The sequence below is a fragment of the Lepisosteus oculatus genome, chromosome 5, assembly GCF_040954835.1.
Source record: "Lepisosteus oculatus isolate fLepOcu1 chromosome 5, fLepOcu1.hap2, whole genome shotgun sequence".
Taxonomy (NCBI): domain Eukaryota; kingdom Metazoa; phylum Chordata; class Actinopteri; order Semionotiformes; family Lepisosteidae; genus Lepisosteus; species Lepisosteus oculatus.
The window spans coordinates 39549835-39570220 of NC_090700.1; the positions used below are offsets into that span (position 1 = coordinate 39549835).

The following is a 20386-nucleotide window of genomic DNA, read 5'->3' on the forward strand; positions in this document are numbered from 1 at the left end:
AGTGGAAACACATTGCGTTTTGTGTAATAATATGGGAAAATCGATAGAACAGCAGAGACCTGCCAGGGTGAGCCCTTGTTCATCTTACACAGTCTAAGGGAATAAGACACTGGTTTGCCACTGCTCAGCACTCTGAAATGATGTTCCAGGAAATGCTCTCTATGAAGTATAGGTGGTTGGTGTTCTTATTACTGCAACAGAAGCGCTATTGCCATTTTGCTGTGGCTAGACTGATTGGATTCGATGATGTTCTCATCAGTGATGATGCTTGTTTGAAGTAAGCAATAACTTCAAGGCACATGGCATATATTTACATACCGGGCTGCAGTTAGTTCATTTGTTTAATTGTTTTGCATAGCGATTCCAAATTTCATCTGAATCATGCCAATCTGAATTTTCCAGTGGGGAGAATGCATATTAACTCTAGAAGGGAGAGAATACATTTAAACCCCATTTAAAGTCATCCTTGAAGTTGTATTGATGTAGCAGCGAATGTCTGATTTTGTTTGGGTAGCTCTGATGCTGTGTACCGGGTTTAATACTGAAAGTCTGTGTCCTTTCTTCTGCCATCGCAGAAGCCAGTGCTTTGTGGTTTGCATTCATCCACACAGCTGAAATGCATCAAATCTGTATCTAACTTGTAGCCTGCAATTATGCATTGGCAATGAAGGGCTTTGATGTTTGTGGTTGTGTAGTACAGTAAACACTGCCCCCTGTGACTTGAAAGTGAGCCTCTTTTTCTGGTAAAAGAAAACAAAACAAAACAAATTCTAAAACTATACTTTTGTTTTATGATGTTCTATTTCAGGCTGATTACCAGCATTTCAGAATTATTCTTTTCCTCTTTTTTTGAGAAGTGAATGATGTGGGGAATCTTGTTCAGTGTAACACAGGCAAGAAAGGGCAGTGATCCCCAGTGCATTTTAACAACACATGCTCTCCACGATGAGGGAGACTGGGATGTCTCACTTGAAATGTATGTAGGTGCTCTCTTCATAGCCCTCATTATCTTCCTTACTGTCTCAATCCAGAGCACCTTTTATCTACTGTTATGCAAATGCAATATATATTTAAATAATTATTTAGGATTTGTGCTTTGCCATTTGTCTGTGTGCCATAGACTCATTGTAAGTCATTTGCTCAGTAATATGCCTGCTTTAAAATAGAACTGAGGTTACGTCTGTCACCAAGAATTCTGCTTGTTTTTATGTACAGTGTTACAAAATTCAGTTAACTTATTTTGCTCTGGGATACAGAATTTCTTTTTATATTTTAACATTTTCTGTTCTTACAGATGTGGCATTTGGGGCTAAAAGTCAAGGCAGCAGTGTGTAGGATCTAAAAGTAATTTTTGGAAGAAGTCATTTTACTTACTTCAGATGTTGTCTTCAATGCTGTGTGTTGCTTTCTTGTCTCTTTTTGTAGTAACAGGCCTTTGGGGTCTGACTATAATGCTGAGCTCAAAATGGATGAGTTTCCATGGTCTCAGTGTCAGCACACAACAGAGATGAAACTTGCATTTAAAAAACTGAACAGCAGAAAACATTTATCTTCTGTAGTCTGAGATCTGCTTATAATGTTACAGTAAATGCAGACAGACAGATTATTATTTCTCTAGTCCAGGTTTTAAATGATAATCCTCAGTATAGAGGATTTATAATGCTGTGAACAACAGAACATTGCTGTCTTCCTGCTGAGCCTTGTGGCAGAATTAGACTATGTCTCAGTTCAGCATCTTAATTAAAAGTTCCAGATGGTTAACACCACCTAAATCTAAAGAGGCTGGAAACCCAGACAGCTTCTTATTTTATGAATTAACCTTTAGATCAGCGCGGAGGAAGTACAAGGACATGAAAAACAATCATCTCGGCTGCTCTTTCGCAGAGCTGAGGCTACCAGCTTCCTGCTGGTTCAGGACCTGGACAGAGAGGGAGGTGATCACCGGTGGGATTTGAACAAAAATTACAACACTGCCCTGAGGGACCTCACATGACAGAGTACAGCTGTCTGTGGAGGAAAAGCAAGCAGGCGTACGTCTCCATATTGCTAACAGGGAATTAGTTCCATTTCTACATTTTCTGCCAGGAAAATATGACAAATCGCATCACAGGTTTTTCAGTAATAGCAAGACCTTCACATTGTTCCTGTCATGGGTCCTGAACCTCTTTCAGCCTGTAAGGTCAATTTTAACTTATGTGACATTTCAAGTCAAAAAAGGCTTGCATTCGACTGACACTGATCTGTGAAAAGCCATCCAGGAAATGGAAAAAAAAAAGAGAACAAGCCTTATGAGAGAGATGCCCCGGGTCTCTCTGCCGTGAGGAAAAAGAGAACGAGCTTCATCGAGACTGGAAAACGTTACAGCTTTTGTTTTCTTTTATTGACAAATATTTTTGCTTTACAAAGCGGCTTTCGTGCAAAACCGAGCTCTGGGCCGTGCAAGGCAGAGGCCCAAGACAGCTGGCAGGCCTGGGTGTGTCCCAGAAGAGCTGGAAGTCCTGAGAAGTTTACTTTCACTATCTGAAGCTCAGCTCCTACCCTGTGATGGGGCACCCACAATCACTGCGGGGATAGAATTTGAGAAAATGTCCACACAAAGGCAGTAGCTCTTGCCAAATAGATTATCTGGAGACATCCTGACAGTGGAAGTGCCTCCCTGGACACCAGACGGCACCTTCTTCCAAAACTAGAAGTGTCAAGCTCTGTGTCAGGTGCGTTTTCTCCCCTGTGCGGAGGACTGTTTCGGTAGGGTAGACTAGAGAGGTCAGTCAGCACAGAAGGACAGTCAATGGGATTACAAACAGGAGAGCCGGAGAGAGAGATTCTCCTGTCCGGGCTGACTGGCTGTCGCAAAGACACGCTGAAGAGGCAGTGTTAAATCAACAGATGTTAGCGCAGTGCAAAATCTTAAAAGAAAAATAAACACATTTTCCTCTTCTCCCACGAGGTTCAAGTCAGCCTCAGGGCAATGAAACGCATGTGACCCAAAGGGAGTGATATTCACTGCGAAAAATATCTGAGATCGGGGAAACCAGTGAACTCTGCAGTGAGGTTTAAAATGATTTTAGAGGGAACAGGTCACGTGTTCACATGTAAGGCTGGTCAGCTTTTGAAAGGCTACGCAAATAATAAAATCCCCAAAAATACATATAGGCTAAAACGTGCTGCTGTTGAAAGGGGGGGTTCTATATTTTAATTGTAGCGGTTTAAATCGTTGCTGTTGCTCTTGGCGTTCTCTGCAGAGGAGTCGTTTCTGGTGTGTGCATGTGCAGAGGAATGTAGTCAGTACGGGCACGTCTGCAGCTCCTAGCCTCCTCGCCTCAGCCCTCACCCACACTGCAGTCCTCCAGCGGCTCCAGCTCGCCGCCAGCCGCGGCGACTCCAGCTCATTAGCGGAGTGTGGAAGGTGGCCCAGAATCTACCGAAAGAGAAGGATGCGGTGCGGTGTGTCCCGTTCCTCATTAAGTGATGGAGGGGAGAGAGGACGGTTTTCACATCTCCGTCGCTGTGCCTTTAAGGAGTCAATGAAACCGTGCTGCACAGAAGAGCATGTGTGGGCGATGCGATGCATTGGTCTGTTTGAATAAGGTGCCTGAAAAAAACAGGGGAGCCGGGAGAGAGGATGAGCTAGAGAGGGAGAGGTAGAAGGGGGGAGAGAGAGGAAAACAAGCCAGGAGAGAAAAGCACGCAGGGGCTAGCTAGCGAGCTCATGATGGTGGATGCAGAGGAGCTTCTTATGCAAACATACCACACCACAGTGCTACTCTGCTGTGCGGGAGCGTAGCGCTGTGCAGGCATGGCATTCACAGGATGCAGATAGCGGAGGCAAGGCTATTGATCTTCTGTGCTGCAAGGATGACGCCGGAGAGGCAGGCAGAGGTTAGCACCACCGCCTGCTTCGGGAAAGTCTCGAAGAGGATCAGCAAGTTGTTCCGGCGCTTGCCCAAATCCAGGTCCTGGTCGGAGGGCCTGAGGCTCATCAGGAGATCCAGCAGCACCAGCTCTCTGTTTCTCTCAGGTAGGGGCCGGGAGGACACTGGTCTTGCCTTTCTGCTTGTGGATACAGGGGCGAGGGGTGGCCGTAGACCTGCGGAGGGGGGCTAGAATAGGTGGGAAGGTGTGTATTCACAGAGCGAGGGGGCATTTCACATTGATCTTGTCACCGGAGGGATTGATTACAGCCAAGAGAGCACTGCAATAGGACTGAGTGCTGTTGATTCAGGTATTCAGAAAGCAGCCTTCTCGCATTCAGCTCCAGCCTCTCTCTGTCTGTCTTTTGTTGATTTCCTTTCAAGCCTGGGGATGAATAGGGGGGTCAGAGGTGGGGGTGCGGGAGTTGTGGGCAGTCCATTGATTTGTAACCCGCTTCTGCTAGAAACAGAAAGAAACGAGTCAGCCTGTAAAATCCTCTCTGAAAAGAGCCCCACAGCTTTGATTAGAGCTGCTGGTTTGCAGTGTATCCATTCTGATTTTTAAAATGTAGACGTGTCACAGTTTCTGCATTTTTAATGCTTGTCTGTCAGTTTACCAGCTGTATGTGCTACATTTATATGCGGACTGAAAGATGTATGATGGCAGTCAGGCTTTGGAGAGTCTTCAGTGTCACATACAGATGTGCTTTAGTATATAGCACTGTTACACTGTTAGGTTTTTCCAACAATTGAGAACTTCCGTTCACCCAGTTCTTTATTTAGTATATGAGAGTTGGATGTGGGTACAGGGTGGCATTGCTCTGAGGTTCTCCAGCCTTAAGTAAAGTAATCTCATAAGTAAAACAGATTTTTAACAGGCTTAGGGAGGGCCAGTAATCTTGTCTTCAATTGGCACATTGTTGCCCTCTTAAGATTACCTTCGATACACAGCAACACCACTTATCCTGCTGGATGCTCCTTCCATAGCTCCAGCTAGGACCACACTGGGGACTCAGGGCTGGGCTCTTGAGATCCCAGTAGGCCTCACCTTGCCAGTAACTGGAAATCACTCAAGGGCTGGACATAGAGACCCACGCTATCTGCCTCAGGAAGGGCAAAGGGCTCCTGGTCTGAGCTCATTTCCCTGGCTGACCATGCTGCTCCTTTGGGTTTTGGATCTTCTATTTCCTGTCCAGCTCTCCTATCAAGTGTTGCAAGTGCTAAAAATAATTTATAGCAAAAGAAGGACTTGGTAAACAAAAACAGATGAGGCCTTACAGCTCTTGGATCCTGGGTTAGATTCTAGAAGGAGATGTCTGTGTAGAGTTTGCATGCTCTCCCAGTGTCCAAATGGGATCATTCTGGCTGCTCCAGGTTCCTCCCTCTTCCCGGAGTTCTGCCGGTTGGGGTAATGGCTTTCTGTCTTCCAGGACAGGGTGCAGGCTGCCGCCACCTCTGTACTTTAAATAATATACTGTAAAATACTCTGTACTGGAGTGAAAGATGTATATACTCTATGTAAAAAGGCACTGCCCTTTGGATAAATGTCCTCTGTGGTCATTAAAAATCCCAGGACGTTTTTCAAAAAGAGTAGGGGTGTTACCCCGGCGTCCTGGCCAAATTTATCCTTGTCTTTTATCAGTCATGGTCTCCTAATAATCCCCATCTATGAATTGGCTTCATCTCTCTGTTCTCCTCCCCACTGACAGCTGGTGTGTGGTGAATGTACTGGCACACTTGGGCTAAAATCGCATCATCCAGGTGGGGCTGCACATTGGTGGAGGGACGTCCCCATTACCTGTAAAGAGCATTGAGTGGAGTGTCCGAAAAAGCTCTATATAAATGTAAGGAATTATTAATGATCATTATTACCAATAAGTGACCTTCTGAGGGTGCATGGACTGGCATCTGTGGCGAACAGCCGATATCCGTTATGTGCCTATACTTTGTGAAGATGGAGAATTATACTGTAGTAAGTTTTAAATTAAAATCTTGATTGGTATGATTGCTGGTATATTTTGATTAGCAAAAAATAAGATCACAACATTCCGTCATCGAGATGCAGTTGTCAGATCCCAGCTCAATGCAACTGCACTGTGTTCCTGGACGCTGTGTCTGAATTTCCAGAGAGGAGCTGTGCTTCACAGTCACTTGACAGTTTATTCAAGGTCCATGAATTGAACTTGCAGCCATTAGCACAAGACCTCTAAATTCTCCAGCTCTGGCTTTTCTTTAAAGGCAAAGTGCAGAACTCTTCACACAAGCTTGAGCAAAACAGAATCTCATGTCTTGTTTGTTTAGTGTTTGTGTTGGGTTTTTTTAAAACATTTTTTGGAGATTCAGAAAGTTTAACTCAAACATCTGTTAAACAATCATCTCTTTACCACGTGGGTTTTCAGCTTGAGCTCGTGGGCTCCACATACCGATTTAGGGATTTTTGTGCCTCTGTGTTACAGAAAGTGTTCCGCCTGGGAGAAGGGGTACATCGAGGTTGACAGGATTTAGAGAGTTCTAGAAAGCCTATAGGCAGCACGATGGCGCTTTGGTTATAATGGCTGTTTCACTACACTGGGGCCCTGGGTTCAATTCTGAACATGGGGCTCTCTCTGCGTGGAGTGGTCTCCCTGTGTTCAAGTGGGTTTTCTCCAGGTGCACTTGTCTCCTCCCACAGTCCAATGACATGCTGGTAAGTTAATTGGTTAATTGGTTTCTGGGTTAATTGGCCCTGGTGTGAGTGTGTGTGGCCTGTAATGAAAAGGCATCCTGTCCAGGGTGTATCTGGCCTTTCGCCTGTTGCTTGCTGGGATAGGCTCCAGCTCCCTCATGACCCTGAATTGGATGAAGTGGTTAGGAAATGGGTGGATACATACATACAGGATTCTGGATCCCACTGACTCTAGCTGGCAAACCCTGGTGCAGTGCTTTCAGTCTGTATTGAATTTTATAGGATATTGAGCTTCATATCTCTTACCATGCTTCATCGTCAGCTGGGAAGTGTCCGATAATGTCAGACAGAAGTTAATGATCTTGTGTTTGATGATGGAAGTTTATCCACAGCTCCAGGGTCACATGTCCTCATCTGATCTCAGCAGTGCAAATGTGACTTGGAATTTTGCTATCAGTAGATTCTTCACTGCGTCAGGGCTGAGGTGTCATTCTAAATGAGATGTTTAAAAGTTTCACTCTTTTATTGTGCCTTTTTGGATAATGTTGAGACATTTTCACCTTTCATGAGCTCCTCCCTTCATCCCCTGGAGCTGGAATAGGAAAGCATGAGCAGTGAACTTCCAGCAGTGATAATCACTTCAGCAGAAGATTATGAAATGGTGAAACGGAGACAGACTGAGCTCTTTTAAAGATCATGCCAGGAATAATTCCCCTTCTTCCAGACTGAATGAAAGCAGTGTTGCACAGTCCAGCCAGTTCAAAACCAGGGGCTCCAGCAAAGTCATTTGCATGCATATGGTCCAGCTCGAGTGGAGAAGAGCCTTATTTTGAACAAACCACTTTGGTCGTGGGCTGTTCACCTGTTAATCTTCTTGATTACTATAGTTGGGATAAATAAGGAAACTTCAAGTTTGATTAGGACTTCATTACTACTGGCTTTGATGTTCTTTCTGTGAGAAATACAGCAAATGGAAAGTACCAGCATGCATGATGTTGTGCAGCATCAGAAAGGGGTGAAAAATGGGAACGGAGGAATGTCAGCAAAAATGGAAATAAATAGAAGTGTTGTAGTCAGCAGTTCTGCTCTGCTTTGTGGAAAACACAATGGAGCGAGACAGTCTTCCATTAGATTTTCTGATGAATAAAAATGTGGCTCTCTGGATCTGAGACTGGTACGACGTCCTGCCTGTGGGTGCGATTCCAACATGAGTGTAACACAGACTTCACTTCAATAAACAGAGGAGCCATGGAGAGTGATAGAGGGAAGACTACAGTAGGCCTTAAATTTCTATCAAAGGATTTAAATCTGAAAAATACAATCAACAGTAGGCACAGCGTTCTGTGGCTGCAGAATTGTAGCCGTGCAGCTGAAGCCTGTGCAGGATGTAAGAGCTGTGGAGGTTTCGGCCTATCTGTTTCACGAGATTGCTTACTGGGTGTTTCCTGGGGCACAAATTCAACCCCTCTGCCCACTCTGCCCCCTCCACCCTATGATTTGCATGAGAAAACGCAGAGGAGTATGAATAGTGCCATACTGTGCCCTCTCTTTTTACCCGTCTGCTGAGGTAGCGCCTGCTGTGCCCCATGATTCTTTTAATTAATGAGGTGGAAGTAGTGACATGTTACTTTGACACTCACTTTGCCATGCGAAGCTGACGATAACGTCATTACCTCAAGTGTTGTCAAGGGTGCTGTTTTATTGTTATTAGTGTTAGTAGTAGGAAGTAGGAATTTTGGTTTTGCACATTGTCAGTGGATCCGAATGATGAGTTGTTTTTATTTGAACCCTCTGGGAAGATGTTCAGCCCTAAGCTTCCTGCCAGCACTAGGAAAAAAGCCTGACAGTAGTCTATCGAGGAGCCCCTGTAGAAAAAATCTGCTCCAAACTCAGGGTGGCAACTGAGAGAAAAGAAAAATGTTCCCTTGCAGAATTTCCTTTAAACATTTAAGCAGAGGCATAAGGGTCATTAAAAGTATACTGCCTGGGTTATGGGTTATGTAACGTAATAAAAAAAACAAACATGTATGTGCTTCAGATAATAAGTGGAATTATGGGTCCAGATTGTTATGGTTTCAGGAAAGAAAGCCTTTTCTCTTTGGCCGTCTGTCATGTAGAAGGCTGCAGCTCATGGGGTCAGAATGTCAGCAGACAGAAGACTCCGCGGTTTCACCTCTTCAGATTCGGGACCCGGAGACAACGGAGGAAGGTGTTGCCCCTGGTTGTTCCCTGCGCTGCTCGGCAAAAGCACAAGCCTCTCCAGCTTTTCAGAGTCCAGGTTTTTGAAGTGCGTCGGATGGTGGCCAGATTGGGATCCCGTGAAAGGGCCTGTTGTTGTTGGCTGGCTGAGGGCATTTTCCATCCGCTGTGGCGAGGCTCTCTGGACTGTGTTGGCGATCCAGGAGGAACAGTGGAAGGTCTGTGAGGGAAAGTGAAAGGAGGGCTGCGAGGCTGCCAGGCAAACTGAATCACCAGGGGATCAAGTCGAAACCATGGTGATGACAGGTGGGACAAAAACACCTCGGCCTCTTCTTCAGCCCTCTCTGCGCTGTAAACTCATCAAGAGACCGTGGCTTTTAAATAAATTACATAGAAGACTTCACCTAGCTGCTGAATTGATACCTTTTATTTTAATATGAGGAAATAAAAAAACAGTAACAGTTACCGACTACTGACACACTGGCCATTTAGGGTGAGACAGCTTCTGTCCTTCCATCGGATGTAAACGTGCCTGTAATTTAATGGGCGTGTTTGTGTATTTCACTGTTTTAGTGATATACTGTATTGTTTTGGTGAGTGTTTACGGGAATGGTTCTGATTTCAGTGCACACTGGTTTACCTGAAGAGTAGCGAACGGGTCCTGGAAGTGACTTTTAAACCTGCCTGGAGGGCCGACAGCATGCCGGCAGACCCAGCCCCCAAGGCCAGTTATGGCTTCCTGAAGACAGTGCATGCCAAAGCCCTGCTCCTGTGGACGTTGTGCAGCTGTGTTAATCTCTGCGTTTTTAATCACAGGCAAATTCCCGTCTGATAGCCTCAATTAGTCCATAATGCCCCTCAACGCATCAATTATCTTAATGGCCACCATGTGTCCAAGTGTGGCCCCCACCTCAGGGCTGCGGTCAGAAACCACAACTTCACGAGTCACGTAGCGGGGGTTCCTAGAGTCCGTACGCTTGAGGGAGGCCAGGGATTAAGCAGTTAAACGTGTTGAAGATCCAAATCATAAACCTTAATAAACCTTATTAAATGACCTTATGAATGAAGGGTCATTTACGAAAACCTGAAGTAGAAGGTGTTGTTGTTTACCAGGGAACACCTCTTGATGCCTCTCAGCACATGTTTTTAGTGTCCTGCTTCAAAGCCGGGCTATTCCAATTCCAGCAAGGTCTTCGCTGTGTGAAGGCTCTGCATCTTGAATGCGGTATGGTACGCTACACCATGGTAATAATAATAATAATAATTATTATTATTATTATAATTGCTTACACTTATATAGCGCTTTTCTGGACACTCCACTCAAAGCGCTTTACAGGTAATGGGGACTCACCACACATCAGCTATCAGTGGGGGAGGAGAGCAGAGTAATGTAGCCAATTCATAGAGGTAGAGGTAGAAGCAGGGTAAAGTTTAAATCATCACAAAGCAAAAAGAGAGGTTCAACTCGGCACCAAATACGAACAGCAGAAAAAGAACCAACTCAGAATGCATGGAAAACTCGGTGGAACTGCAGAGCCCGTGTGCAGATTTAACTGGGTGAAGTTTCTTGCGCCTGCTGTCGCAGAACGTGGTTGCATTTAACAGTGGTGTGAAAAATGAGGACGTATAAATGCAAACCACTCAGCTTCAGTGCAAGATTGCCAATAAATCATTCTTGGAGCAGATTTAATGTGCTCAGGATGGGGTGTTTGCGAGCGTCCGGCTTGTTAAGTCAAACAGGTGACCTTGAGGTGTGCCCGAGGTCTGTCCCCTGGCGCGAGGTGGAGACCTCCCTGTCCTGCAGGGCGTGTCTGCGTGGGAACACAGAGCCGTTGTCCAAGTGTGAGAAGTGAGAGGAGAGGGCGTCACTGAACGGGCTGCTGTCACAGTGCCGCTATTATCGGGTAGGTTTTAAGGAATTGAAACGAAGCACAATAAAATGCTGATACTGTGGAAAAGCCTGAATAAACTGGAAAATGCTTTTATCAGTGGGAGGGAAGGCCGTGAGCCGAGAGAAAGCAGGAGTTAGTTTGGTCACCCAGAAAACTCCCCATGAATTCCAGAGGTTGCACACTTCCCTCTGTTTCAAAGAATTGTTTATCAATTTCTTATTTAATGTGGAAATGCCCCTGCCTTCTTACTGCTGAAATATTGTGACAAGAGGAACTTCCACGTGTATTTTCAAAATCTCCCTATTTTTGGAAGTGTGTTGTCTAGAGACATGCAGGACTCTCGCTCCTCTGAAATCAGGCTCCTCTAAACTTACCAGTTAATTAATGAGTCTTTACTGACAGGCTCAGGCTCTGACAGAAAGACACAGCCAGCATGCTTATCACAAGTGCTTTTGCAGAAAAGGTTCCTTTAAGAGTCAGGATTTGTGCCAGAACACATTTGCTACAACCAAAAGCTTGAAATTTGAGAGTTATCCTCACAGAACAAGTTAGTGGGAGAACAATCACAGTTATTTAATATTATAGTCAGGAGGTCGATCAGCCTTACACACAAAGGGAAACATCCCACCCAGATGTTTCCCAAAGGATCCCAGGGAATCTGCTTTAGCTCTTTTCCAAGTGGAATAAGAAAATACATCTAAAGTAACTTGAATTATTGAGTGGTAGAAAAGAATCTTGTATTAAAATCCATACCCGATGCCTTTGAACCACAGCAATGGTCAATCTGGAAGGAATATGTTCCCTGTGTCTGGAATACAGCTTCACATCTTAAGATCTATTCAGGGATCTGGAAAAACTTAACTCACTCAAAGGGACAGCGCTGCTGCATTTTAAACCCAGCAATCCAAATATTCCTCAGTGTATAATTATGGACAGAATGTCAGAATGTATGGGTATAGGCCTAGCTGGGGCAAGCGTCTGTGCTTTCCAGGTTATTAAGTTAAGAATGTTGGGCTCCTGGGACAGAAAGTTTAAAATGAATAATGGCCTGGGATTGTGAGAGCAACTGTCTGTTTTTTTGGCATAGAAATTCTTGTCATCTGTGCGCTGGGGAGCGGCTGGGTGAGAGCTAGGGTGAGACAAGGGTCAGCAGTGCAGAGCAGCGGCTGGGGCTCTGGACTCATTGCTGGAAGGTTGTGGGTCCGAATCCCATCATGAGCACTGCTGTTGTGCCTTTCACGTGACTTGTTCCAGTAAAATACCCGGCTGTCTAAACAGGTACAAACCCCTTGGATAAAAGTGTCAGCCAAACAAACTGGTTATTCAGTTAGAAAGTGCTCTAGATGTGTTTTATCTGCTTCACAGGGCTTTGCCTGCATTGTAGAGATCTTGTTATTACAGTATGATTCAGACACTTTTCACGCCTGGACCTCTCTTGCATCAGTCCAGTCCTCACAGTCACTTTGGGTCGTCTTGGATGTGCAGGAAAAGCCCGTTTCCGCCCTCTGAAGGGGAGGTTCTGCTTAGGCCGTTTCCCCACGGCGCAGCAGTGGATGCAGTCGGAAAGTAGGTGGGAATGTGTGTGATGATGGTTCGTTAGAGTTTTATTACACAGAATTGGCACAACGTGGTGGGGAGGAATGGGCGGCTTAGGGGTGATCCGGAGGACAGGCTGGATGGATGCTTCCTCCTAACCCCCCCCCCACTAAAATAGTGATTTCCTATTCAGCATTTCACTTGGACTGACTTTCCGAAACCCTGCTTTATTGGCTCAGGATGTTTAGGATGGGTGAGGGAATTCTGAGGGAATTAACTGCTTGCTGGCACTGACTTGGATTTTCCTTGCTGTACATGAATCGCCAAGCCTGGCGAGTGAGAGGATGATAAGACACTCCTTTTTATTACATACAAACCCCCCGAAAAGGTGCGTCTTCCTAGACGGAGCCATTGGGGAAGCGTGACCTTTTAATTGAAAGCAGAAAAAACAACAACTCTTGGTCGGCAAGAGAACAGTCGAGAAGATGGCACAAGAAAATAAAAAAGGGAGGTACAGGAAGAAAGCAAGTTTTATTTCTTAAACAAATCTTTGTTGTAATACACAGCCAGTATCTGGAAACATTTATGTCAGCCCGAGTACAAAGGAGCTTCCTGTTCAGTTAGTGAAATCCATTTGTTTATAAATATTTATTCAGTTTCTTATTAAAGGGTTTCACTATGACCACAAAACCCTCAATGAGATGTTAACATGATAGCTCTGCCTGTACACATAATGAATAACTGAACATCAGATGAAAGGCCGCAGAGACACTGGCACTGATACATCACGACAGTTTTCTTGTTTCCCTTCCCTTTGATTGGTTTAGTCTTAAAAGTTTGCCTTGCAGTGTGCTTTCCATTAGAGCACTCTCCTCGTGTGACTCTTCTCTTCAGCTGTGTGCTGTGACTTAAAAGCAGATTGAGCCGGTGAGAAGCAACCTCCAGTTCTTCACAAGAGAGAACAACCGCAAGATGTCTTGACATCTCTTACGGCCTTCAGGGCCATGGGGGCTCCCCAGTGCAGCTTTGTTTGGGAACACTCATGGCTTATTAATTGTTTATGCAAGTAATGTGTTCAGCCAAAATAACTTGTCCCTGAAGGTTGATGGGTACAAAGGTTGTGGTCCTTAATGACCTCCAATTTACTCAGAACGATGATTTCCAGATTACCACTACAGTGCCTGACTGGGATTGCAGGAGAGGTGGGAGGGTTGGAGAACTGGGATAGACCACTGTATCAGAGCTGCATGGTGAGGAGCTTTAGTGACACACGGTGGCGGAAGAAAAAACACTTCTCTTTGAGTATTCAGACGCTGTGCAAATGTAGACGATTTCCATCCTTTTCCGGATGTTACCGTTGTGTTGCTCCAAGCTTCTTTGTCAGTGTACAGGTCTGACCCTTCTGTTTTAGTTACTTTAGTTCTGCCTTTATTATTTATTATTAAATAAAAACTTAAGAATTGGATTCCTCAGTGCCATACCATGATGCTTTTGCTTTTTTTGCTGTGTGGTTCCCAAATCTGAATTTTTCAGTACAGTACTGATTTAATTTCTAGTGTGGGCGTGTTCCCCCTACAAAATTGTGGAATTTTGGCATTTTGGATGATATACCGTGATGGAAACCATGTGTGTTTTTGAGGAATGTTAGTTATGGTACATCATGGTTAACTCCCTTGTCTTATCTAATATGTCTCAGTAAATCACACTTTAAAACCATAGCAGACCACAGCATCGCTAAGAGTTATATTAAAGGTTCCTGATAAGTCTTATACCTGCCTGACAGAGAAAATATTCACCCAAAAACCCCCCCCAGTGCTTGAGTAAATCCTACCTTCATATGTTGCTGGTCTTTAATATACCTCAACAAAAGCAGTAACTATAGGGTCATGACAAAGAAACGAATTCCAACTTTATCTTCACATGCTCAGAAAACAGTATTAAAGTTCTTTCCTGTCATTTTGTATCTGTTCCTGGCATCTCTGGGATATATTGTCCCTAAAGCAAGGTGCAGGCTTCACGCTACAGTTAATCAAAGGTGCCACAAGGGGGTGCCAGACACACAGTAATAATAATAACTTGCTTACACTTCTATAGCGCTTTTCTGGACACTCCACTCAAAGCGCTTTACAGGTAATGGGGACTCCCCTCCACCACCACCAATGTGCAGCCCCACCTGGATGATGCGACGACAGCCATAGTGCGCCAGAACACTCACCACACATCAGCTATCTGTGTGGAGGAGAGCAGAGTAATGAAGCCATTCATAGATGGGGATTATTAGGAGGCCATGATGGGTAAGGGCCAATGAGAAATTTGGCCAGGACACCGGGGTTACACCCCTACTCTTTTCAAGAAACACCCTGGGATTTTTAATGACCACAGAGAGTCAGGACCTCGGTTTTACGTCTCATCCGAAGGACGGCGCCTGTTTACAGTATAGTGTCCCCGTCACTATACTGGGGCATTAGGACCCACATGAGCCACAGGGTGAGCGCCCCCTGCTGGCCCCACTAACACCTCTTCCAGCAGCAACCTTAGTTTTTCCCAGGAGGTCTCCCATCCAGGTACTGACCAGGTTCACACCCGTTGGCTTCACAACTATGTCGCTGAGTATTAACAAAGAGGGATATGGGCATGCCTCAACATGGGGATCATTTTTTAAAAATGGAGTAATGATAATGGGTTCTGCAAGTCTAAATATATGCAATGAAAAGAATGTTGCTTCAGTTCAGATTTTCCCTGGTATTCCTGTCTCTGACACGAAGAGAGCAGGCCTGGCCAGGAAGGCAGTTGTGAAGGTTTGGTTTACAAGGACTGTTTCCCACCTGCTTTCATCACCCATCTATTTCCATAGCACTCAAGAGCAAACAGGCGCCTAGCACACTAGACCATGGGGAAATCAAGATAAAAGTTGTGAACCTGCCCATTCACAATAAAAATATAACCACCTTAATAATGAAAGTTTTGTGGGAGTGTGGAACAAGCTACCCAGTCATGATGCTGATGCTAATGCCAAGAAGCAGCTGCATGAGATGTTAATGAGATCAATTAACTATTAACTATCAAATGTGACAGAGGTCCCAAAAGGGCCTCCTCTTGTTCATAATGTTTCATGTTCTTAACCCTCTCTCGCACTTCCCCTCCACAGAGAGAGCAGCCAGTGTGCTCTGTGATCCTGAAAGTTACTGTGTAACGCCCAGGTCCCACGGGACTGGCAGTTGCTAGTGGATACGGGACTCTATTATGTAGCACCTAGGTGTGGCTTTCCGTTCTAGAGGAGCTACTTAATTGCCAGTGGAATCTTTTGATTTTGGAGACATCTCGTTGTTGTTCCTGGAGCATTTTCTGACGATTTGCTTCACAAACTGCCCATGTGCGTGTCCTCTTTCAAGAACATGGCTGTCTGAAAGCACTGAGCAGCACAGAGCTATCCCTATAAAGGTATACTAGGATATACCATGGTAAAAGCAGAGTAAAAGACTGTACACAATCACAGACCCATATATTGTGTGAAGTCATCATCGTAAACCTAAATAAGGGTGTATTTTAATCATGTAGGGCGCTTTCTGTGGCCAGCACAGAGCGGCCATCTGGAAAGTGTGACCTGCTGGAGTGTCAGAACAGCCTGGAGGGGTCTGTCCCTCTCAGAGTTGGAGGTGTGCAGGTGTTCCCAGCCGGTTTCCTGTTTCTGATCCTGCTCTCGCACTTGGTGTTCCTTCCAGACTGTAGCTACACGTGTCACCTGGAGTGTCAGGGTCTTGTGCAGCTGGACTGCAACCAGCAGGACAGGCAAGAGGAGGACACCCCTTCCCAAGAGAGTCCTGGCCCAGAGCGCCGAGCCCGGGTGAGTGCAGGACTCCTCGTCTCGCTTGCATTGTCTTTTTTTGTTGTTGTTATACAGCTCAGGTAGCGTGTAAGTGAAGGACCTGCTCATGAGAGCCCGGACTGCTAGGACTGTTAACCTTTTTCCTATTCCACCCGCAAGCGATCTAAGTCTTGAACTATATATTTGGTTTGGCTAGAGCAGCAGATGCCGTTTGGCCTGAGGTCATTCAAAATGAAAAGATGAGACATGTTCTCCGACATGATTACCGTCACCTCTGGCTGGTTGGTCTGTTGCAATTCTTTCCCTACTCTTGTGTCTTTCTAAGATGTTGTCACAGCTGCCACTTTACTGGTTTTCGACCTAATGTCGATGGCCAGTAATGCTCTGCAACACCTTTCACCCCTCCAGCAACTTTTACTTTGTCCCAAAGGTATAAACAAAGTCTAAGAAATAATCGCAAAGACCTGGAGTTTTAAAGAGGCTCTATCGCTTTGTAGTGAGGAAACGACACCTGGGGCACCGGTGTCCTGACGTTATAACTGGGTTACAGGATTTATCATAACACCAAAACCCATCGGCCAGTACCTTGGTTTATTCAGTCTTAACTTTGCTTCAGATCCTTTCACTCTGAGCCAGATGCTCAACCTGGGTGCACATGCACAACACCAATGGAACAGCTAGGTGGCGCTGTCACGCTTGGCTACATCTGGCCCATTTTCATTGCAGGACAAACAACTGTCAAAAAGAGTTTGTTCATCAGTAGATCCGAGTTCACGTAGTAGACCCACCAGTTTAGCTTTCCTATTTCTTCTGAAAATGTCAGCTTTGTTTGCCTTTGCATTGCACTGGTTCAGTGACTTATCCCACACTCCCCAGCCCCTACACACCTCAGTGTTCGTCTCACTGGGGCTGTAAATTTGAGATTAAATTGATGTGCCAGAGGAATTGTTGATAGAAGACGAAAAGAAACCTAGTAAATGAAAGCGCTGCTGCCAGGAGAGAGTGTATCTGTGTTAATTAGTAATGAAAGTGGGTTACTGTGTTGAAACAACCAAACAGCTCTGTACGTTTTGACACACAAACGTGGGCAAGGCAATGGATGAAAAGGAAATGCCTCAGGCATAATAACCGAGCTCTGTTATTCTACTTAGCAAATGAATTAAAATGAACTTTTTCATTTTACGGCCTTGGTGATTCGTACGGAACGTACGTCTTCGAGTTTAGGGTTCTTCCTCGAATAATCCGCCATCGTCGATATGAAGAGTTCGCTCACACCCGTCTCATTAACTGTTGTCCCTGTTTTTTTTTAAGATTGCACCCTCCTGAGAGTAATTACTTTGTCCAGATTCCATTTAGTCTTTTCGCCTAACTCGAAATTAAGTTTTATCTAGCTGTGTACAAATGGGCGTAACTTTCGCGTAAGTGCTCTGGCCTTGTTCTACGTCCTAAAACAGGCTCATGGAAGGACCGTGGTTCGGTCTCACGTTACTGTTGTCATTTCCGTGGCGCCCTGCGGGCTCCTGTTTTGTTTTTCGCTTCTTCTCCCAGGAGACGCGTTTAAATAGTTAATTACCACAGAAAACGTCAATCGGCTGAAATACGGCTGGAAAGGGATTTAGGAGGATTTTGAAGCTATTAGCTTACTAAACCAATACTTCATAATGCATGTTTTAAAAATAGCGAAATGCAGCCGCACGATTACATCTCTATAAAACAAAAGATTAACAGCTAAGTATTTAACATTTAATGCTTTTAGAGAACAAAGTGTTATGGCAAGGGGTTGTTGTGTTGGTCCTTGTCTTCCTTTAAACGTTGAGTGTCAGAGAGGAACATATTCAATAAATGTATCTTAGATGTTGTTCTTGTCTCTAGCCTGCTGTTTGTTTCTTGTCACAGCCAGGTGGCAATATTTCTAGCCAGGTATAATGGTAAAAGTGATTTTATCATAGGAAACTGCTTTTTGCCCATTAAATTTTCTATTTCTTCTTATTGTCCTCTATAAACATCTGTAGATCATCCTTTCGATGACGGTATTTCTCATCTATTGTGTTTGTGTGACACACGGTCTTCCTAACAAGGATGTGTGTTACAGTTCCCAAGCATCGTAACGGCTTCGGCAGAGCGCCTCTCGGCTAGCGGGCTTTTCTGAAGGCGTCTGCGTTCTGAAGTTCCGCTTTGTCAGTTTCAGTAACTGTCGCGGCCACCCCTCCTGTTTAACTTCTCAGTCGCTCCATCCCTCACCCTTTAGCATAAGCAGTGTGTGTGTTAGAAGATCTGTGTATTTTACAGAAAGTCCTTCAGAAACAACCTTCAGAAAGTCCAGAACATTTTGAGAAAATTTCCTTGATGCCCATCATCCAGTAAAACCCCCTTAAGCTGCCCACAAAGTGCCATCGAGACACTTTCCTTACTCCTTTTAGGCAGCCATTAAAATAAAAAGACAAATCACTATTGTCTTCAACTCAGCATATTGCTGAATATATTTTGCATCCCTTGCAGCTTTGCTGTAAGTGTTTTTATGTTGTAAAATTATTATGTAGTAAATGTGATATACTGTACAGACTACTGTCAAACGTTGTTCTTCAAAAAAACTTTTTTTATTAACACACAAACTAAAACAATCTATTTATAAAGTGGCAAAAAAAAACCTCTATTACACAACAAACAACAATGAGCTTGCCTTCCTATCTTCCTACTGCTGAAAATGGCAGGTGGGGAGGCTCCAGTTAATGACCTAGAGTGTAGATCAGAGAACTGCAGCTCTCTGGCATTTCCTGTTTCGTGTGCTCAGTCGAAAGTGTTGTTTTAAACAGAAGCAAAGTCCATACCCCCATTGCAAATGGCTGTTTTGCTTCCTCTTTTGCACAACACATGCCGGCACCCTCTCTCTCTCATGCGCATGCACGTCTGAAGTGACACACACGCACGTGCACTGAAAACCGTCTGAGCAGAAATCTGCCTGTTTGTGGAGTATTTCTGACTGAGAGTGACAAGGCGCTGACTGATAATTACGCCGTCGGCACAGATATCTGCGGCTCCCTGTCAGTCCTCATCCCAGACCCACTGCAGGACGTGTCCTCACGCTGTGCCATGCTGAGAGAGGAGGCCTTTATCTAGCTCTGCGGCCTGCCCTGTGAGCTGTGAAATGGGGTACAGTGACTTGGAGAGTCACACCCTGTAGCTTGAATTCCCCCTGCTCTCTCTGGCTGAGAGAGCAACACACGGACGAGGCCCCAACTGCAACCTGATTTTAACATTTAAAACCACTCTTGAAGCAGGCAGCCCTGTGAGAGTTTCCTCTACGACCCAGAGCCACAGCCCAGCAGGTTCACTAATGGTTGAATTAACTGGGTCAATTAATTCAGGGATGTTAAGCTCAGGTCCTTGGATGCTGAGGTTTTCGTTTCAGATTATTTCTGAACTACTTCATTGAACCTATGATCTGCTTTAATGGTGGCATTGGTCCAGGTGTTTAGAATTTAGAACGTGTCCGGCTTCTGGATAGGCAGCATTTTAAACCCTGCAATAATATTGTTTTGGGTTAATAGCTGCTCCAACAATGAGTCTTCATTTATGTAGTCAGTGTGCAAACTGTTGTGGTGCACTTCGGGTTGTGCTGTATAGGGTTACAGCTGAGCTGAATTATTAACAAGTCTTGGCTAAAATTATGGAATGAGCAAAGTGGTTGTCACAATAGCATGTGGCTGTGCTGGAGGTCCTGAGCATCCAGGAAACTGAGGGCTTGACAGAGACATTACAAGGAAATCCCTCAAGATCCTTAAGTAGAAAAGAGAGACAGAGGAACTGGGACTTGCTCTTAGGGTGGGGTTGCAATTGTTCACAGGTTCCCAGGACGTTAAATGTTCAGATTTTCTCAATGTAAGGTTCAGAAAAAATAAGAAGAAAGAAAAATGAGCATGATCTGTCAGGCGGTGTTACCCTGCCATCATTCTTATAGAGTTTGCAGCAGCTTGCCTGCGATTTCATTTCCAGTTCAGGGTTTTAACATTAATATGAATCATGCACGAAAATCCTCTTTGCAGTCTCCCCGTGCACAAATCCTACAAGTCCAGTAATAAGTATATTAACATTTTCCTGAAAAGGAGGACTAAGCTCTTGGGGTTTTATTTTAATTGCTTATCTTCTGCAGACTCTGGAGACAGAATCCAGTTGCTGCCAATTATCTAAAACTGGGCCCACAATTTATTTCACGCTTGAAAGCACAGCAGCAGCTCACTTTAGTAGTTTTATTTTTGCTTTCCTTCCCCCAAAGTGTTTGTATTTTAAAGCTGCAGAAGCAGAAGGAGCATCCACGTTCTCTTTACAACCACCTCCAGGGTCCTCATTACCTGCTTGT

General features: G+C 44.8%; 1 protein-coding gene across 1 annotated transcript in view; it reads left to right on the top strand.

Annotated features, from left to right (window-relative positions):
* The window catches only part of rassf5 (Ras association domain family member 5), a 49993-nt gene that overhangs the window by 4845 nt on the left and 24762 nt on the right, over positions 1 to 20386 (top strand). The window contains exon 2 of the mRNA XM_015342791.2: positions 15926 to 16047. Within this exon, the coding sequence (XP_015198277.2) occupies positions 15926 to 16047 (122 nt within the window). The remainder of the gene's footprint in view (positions 1 to 15925; positions 16048 to 20386) is intronic.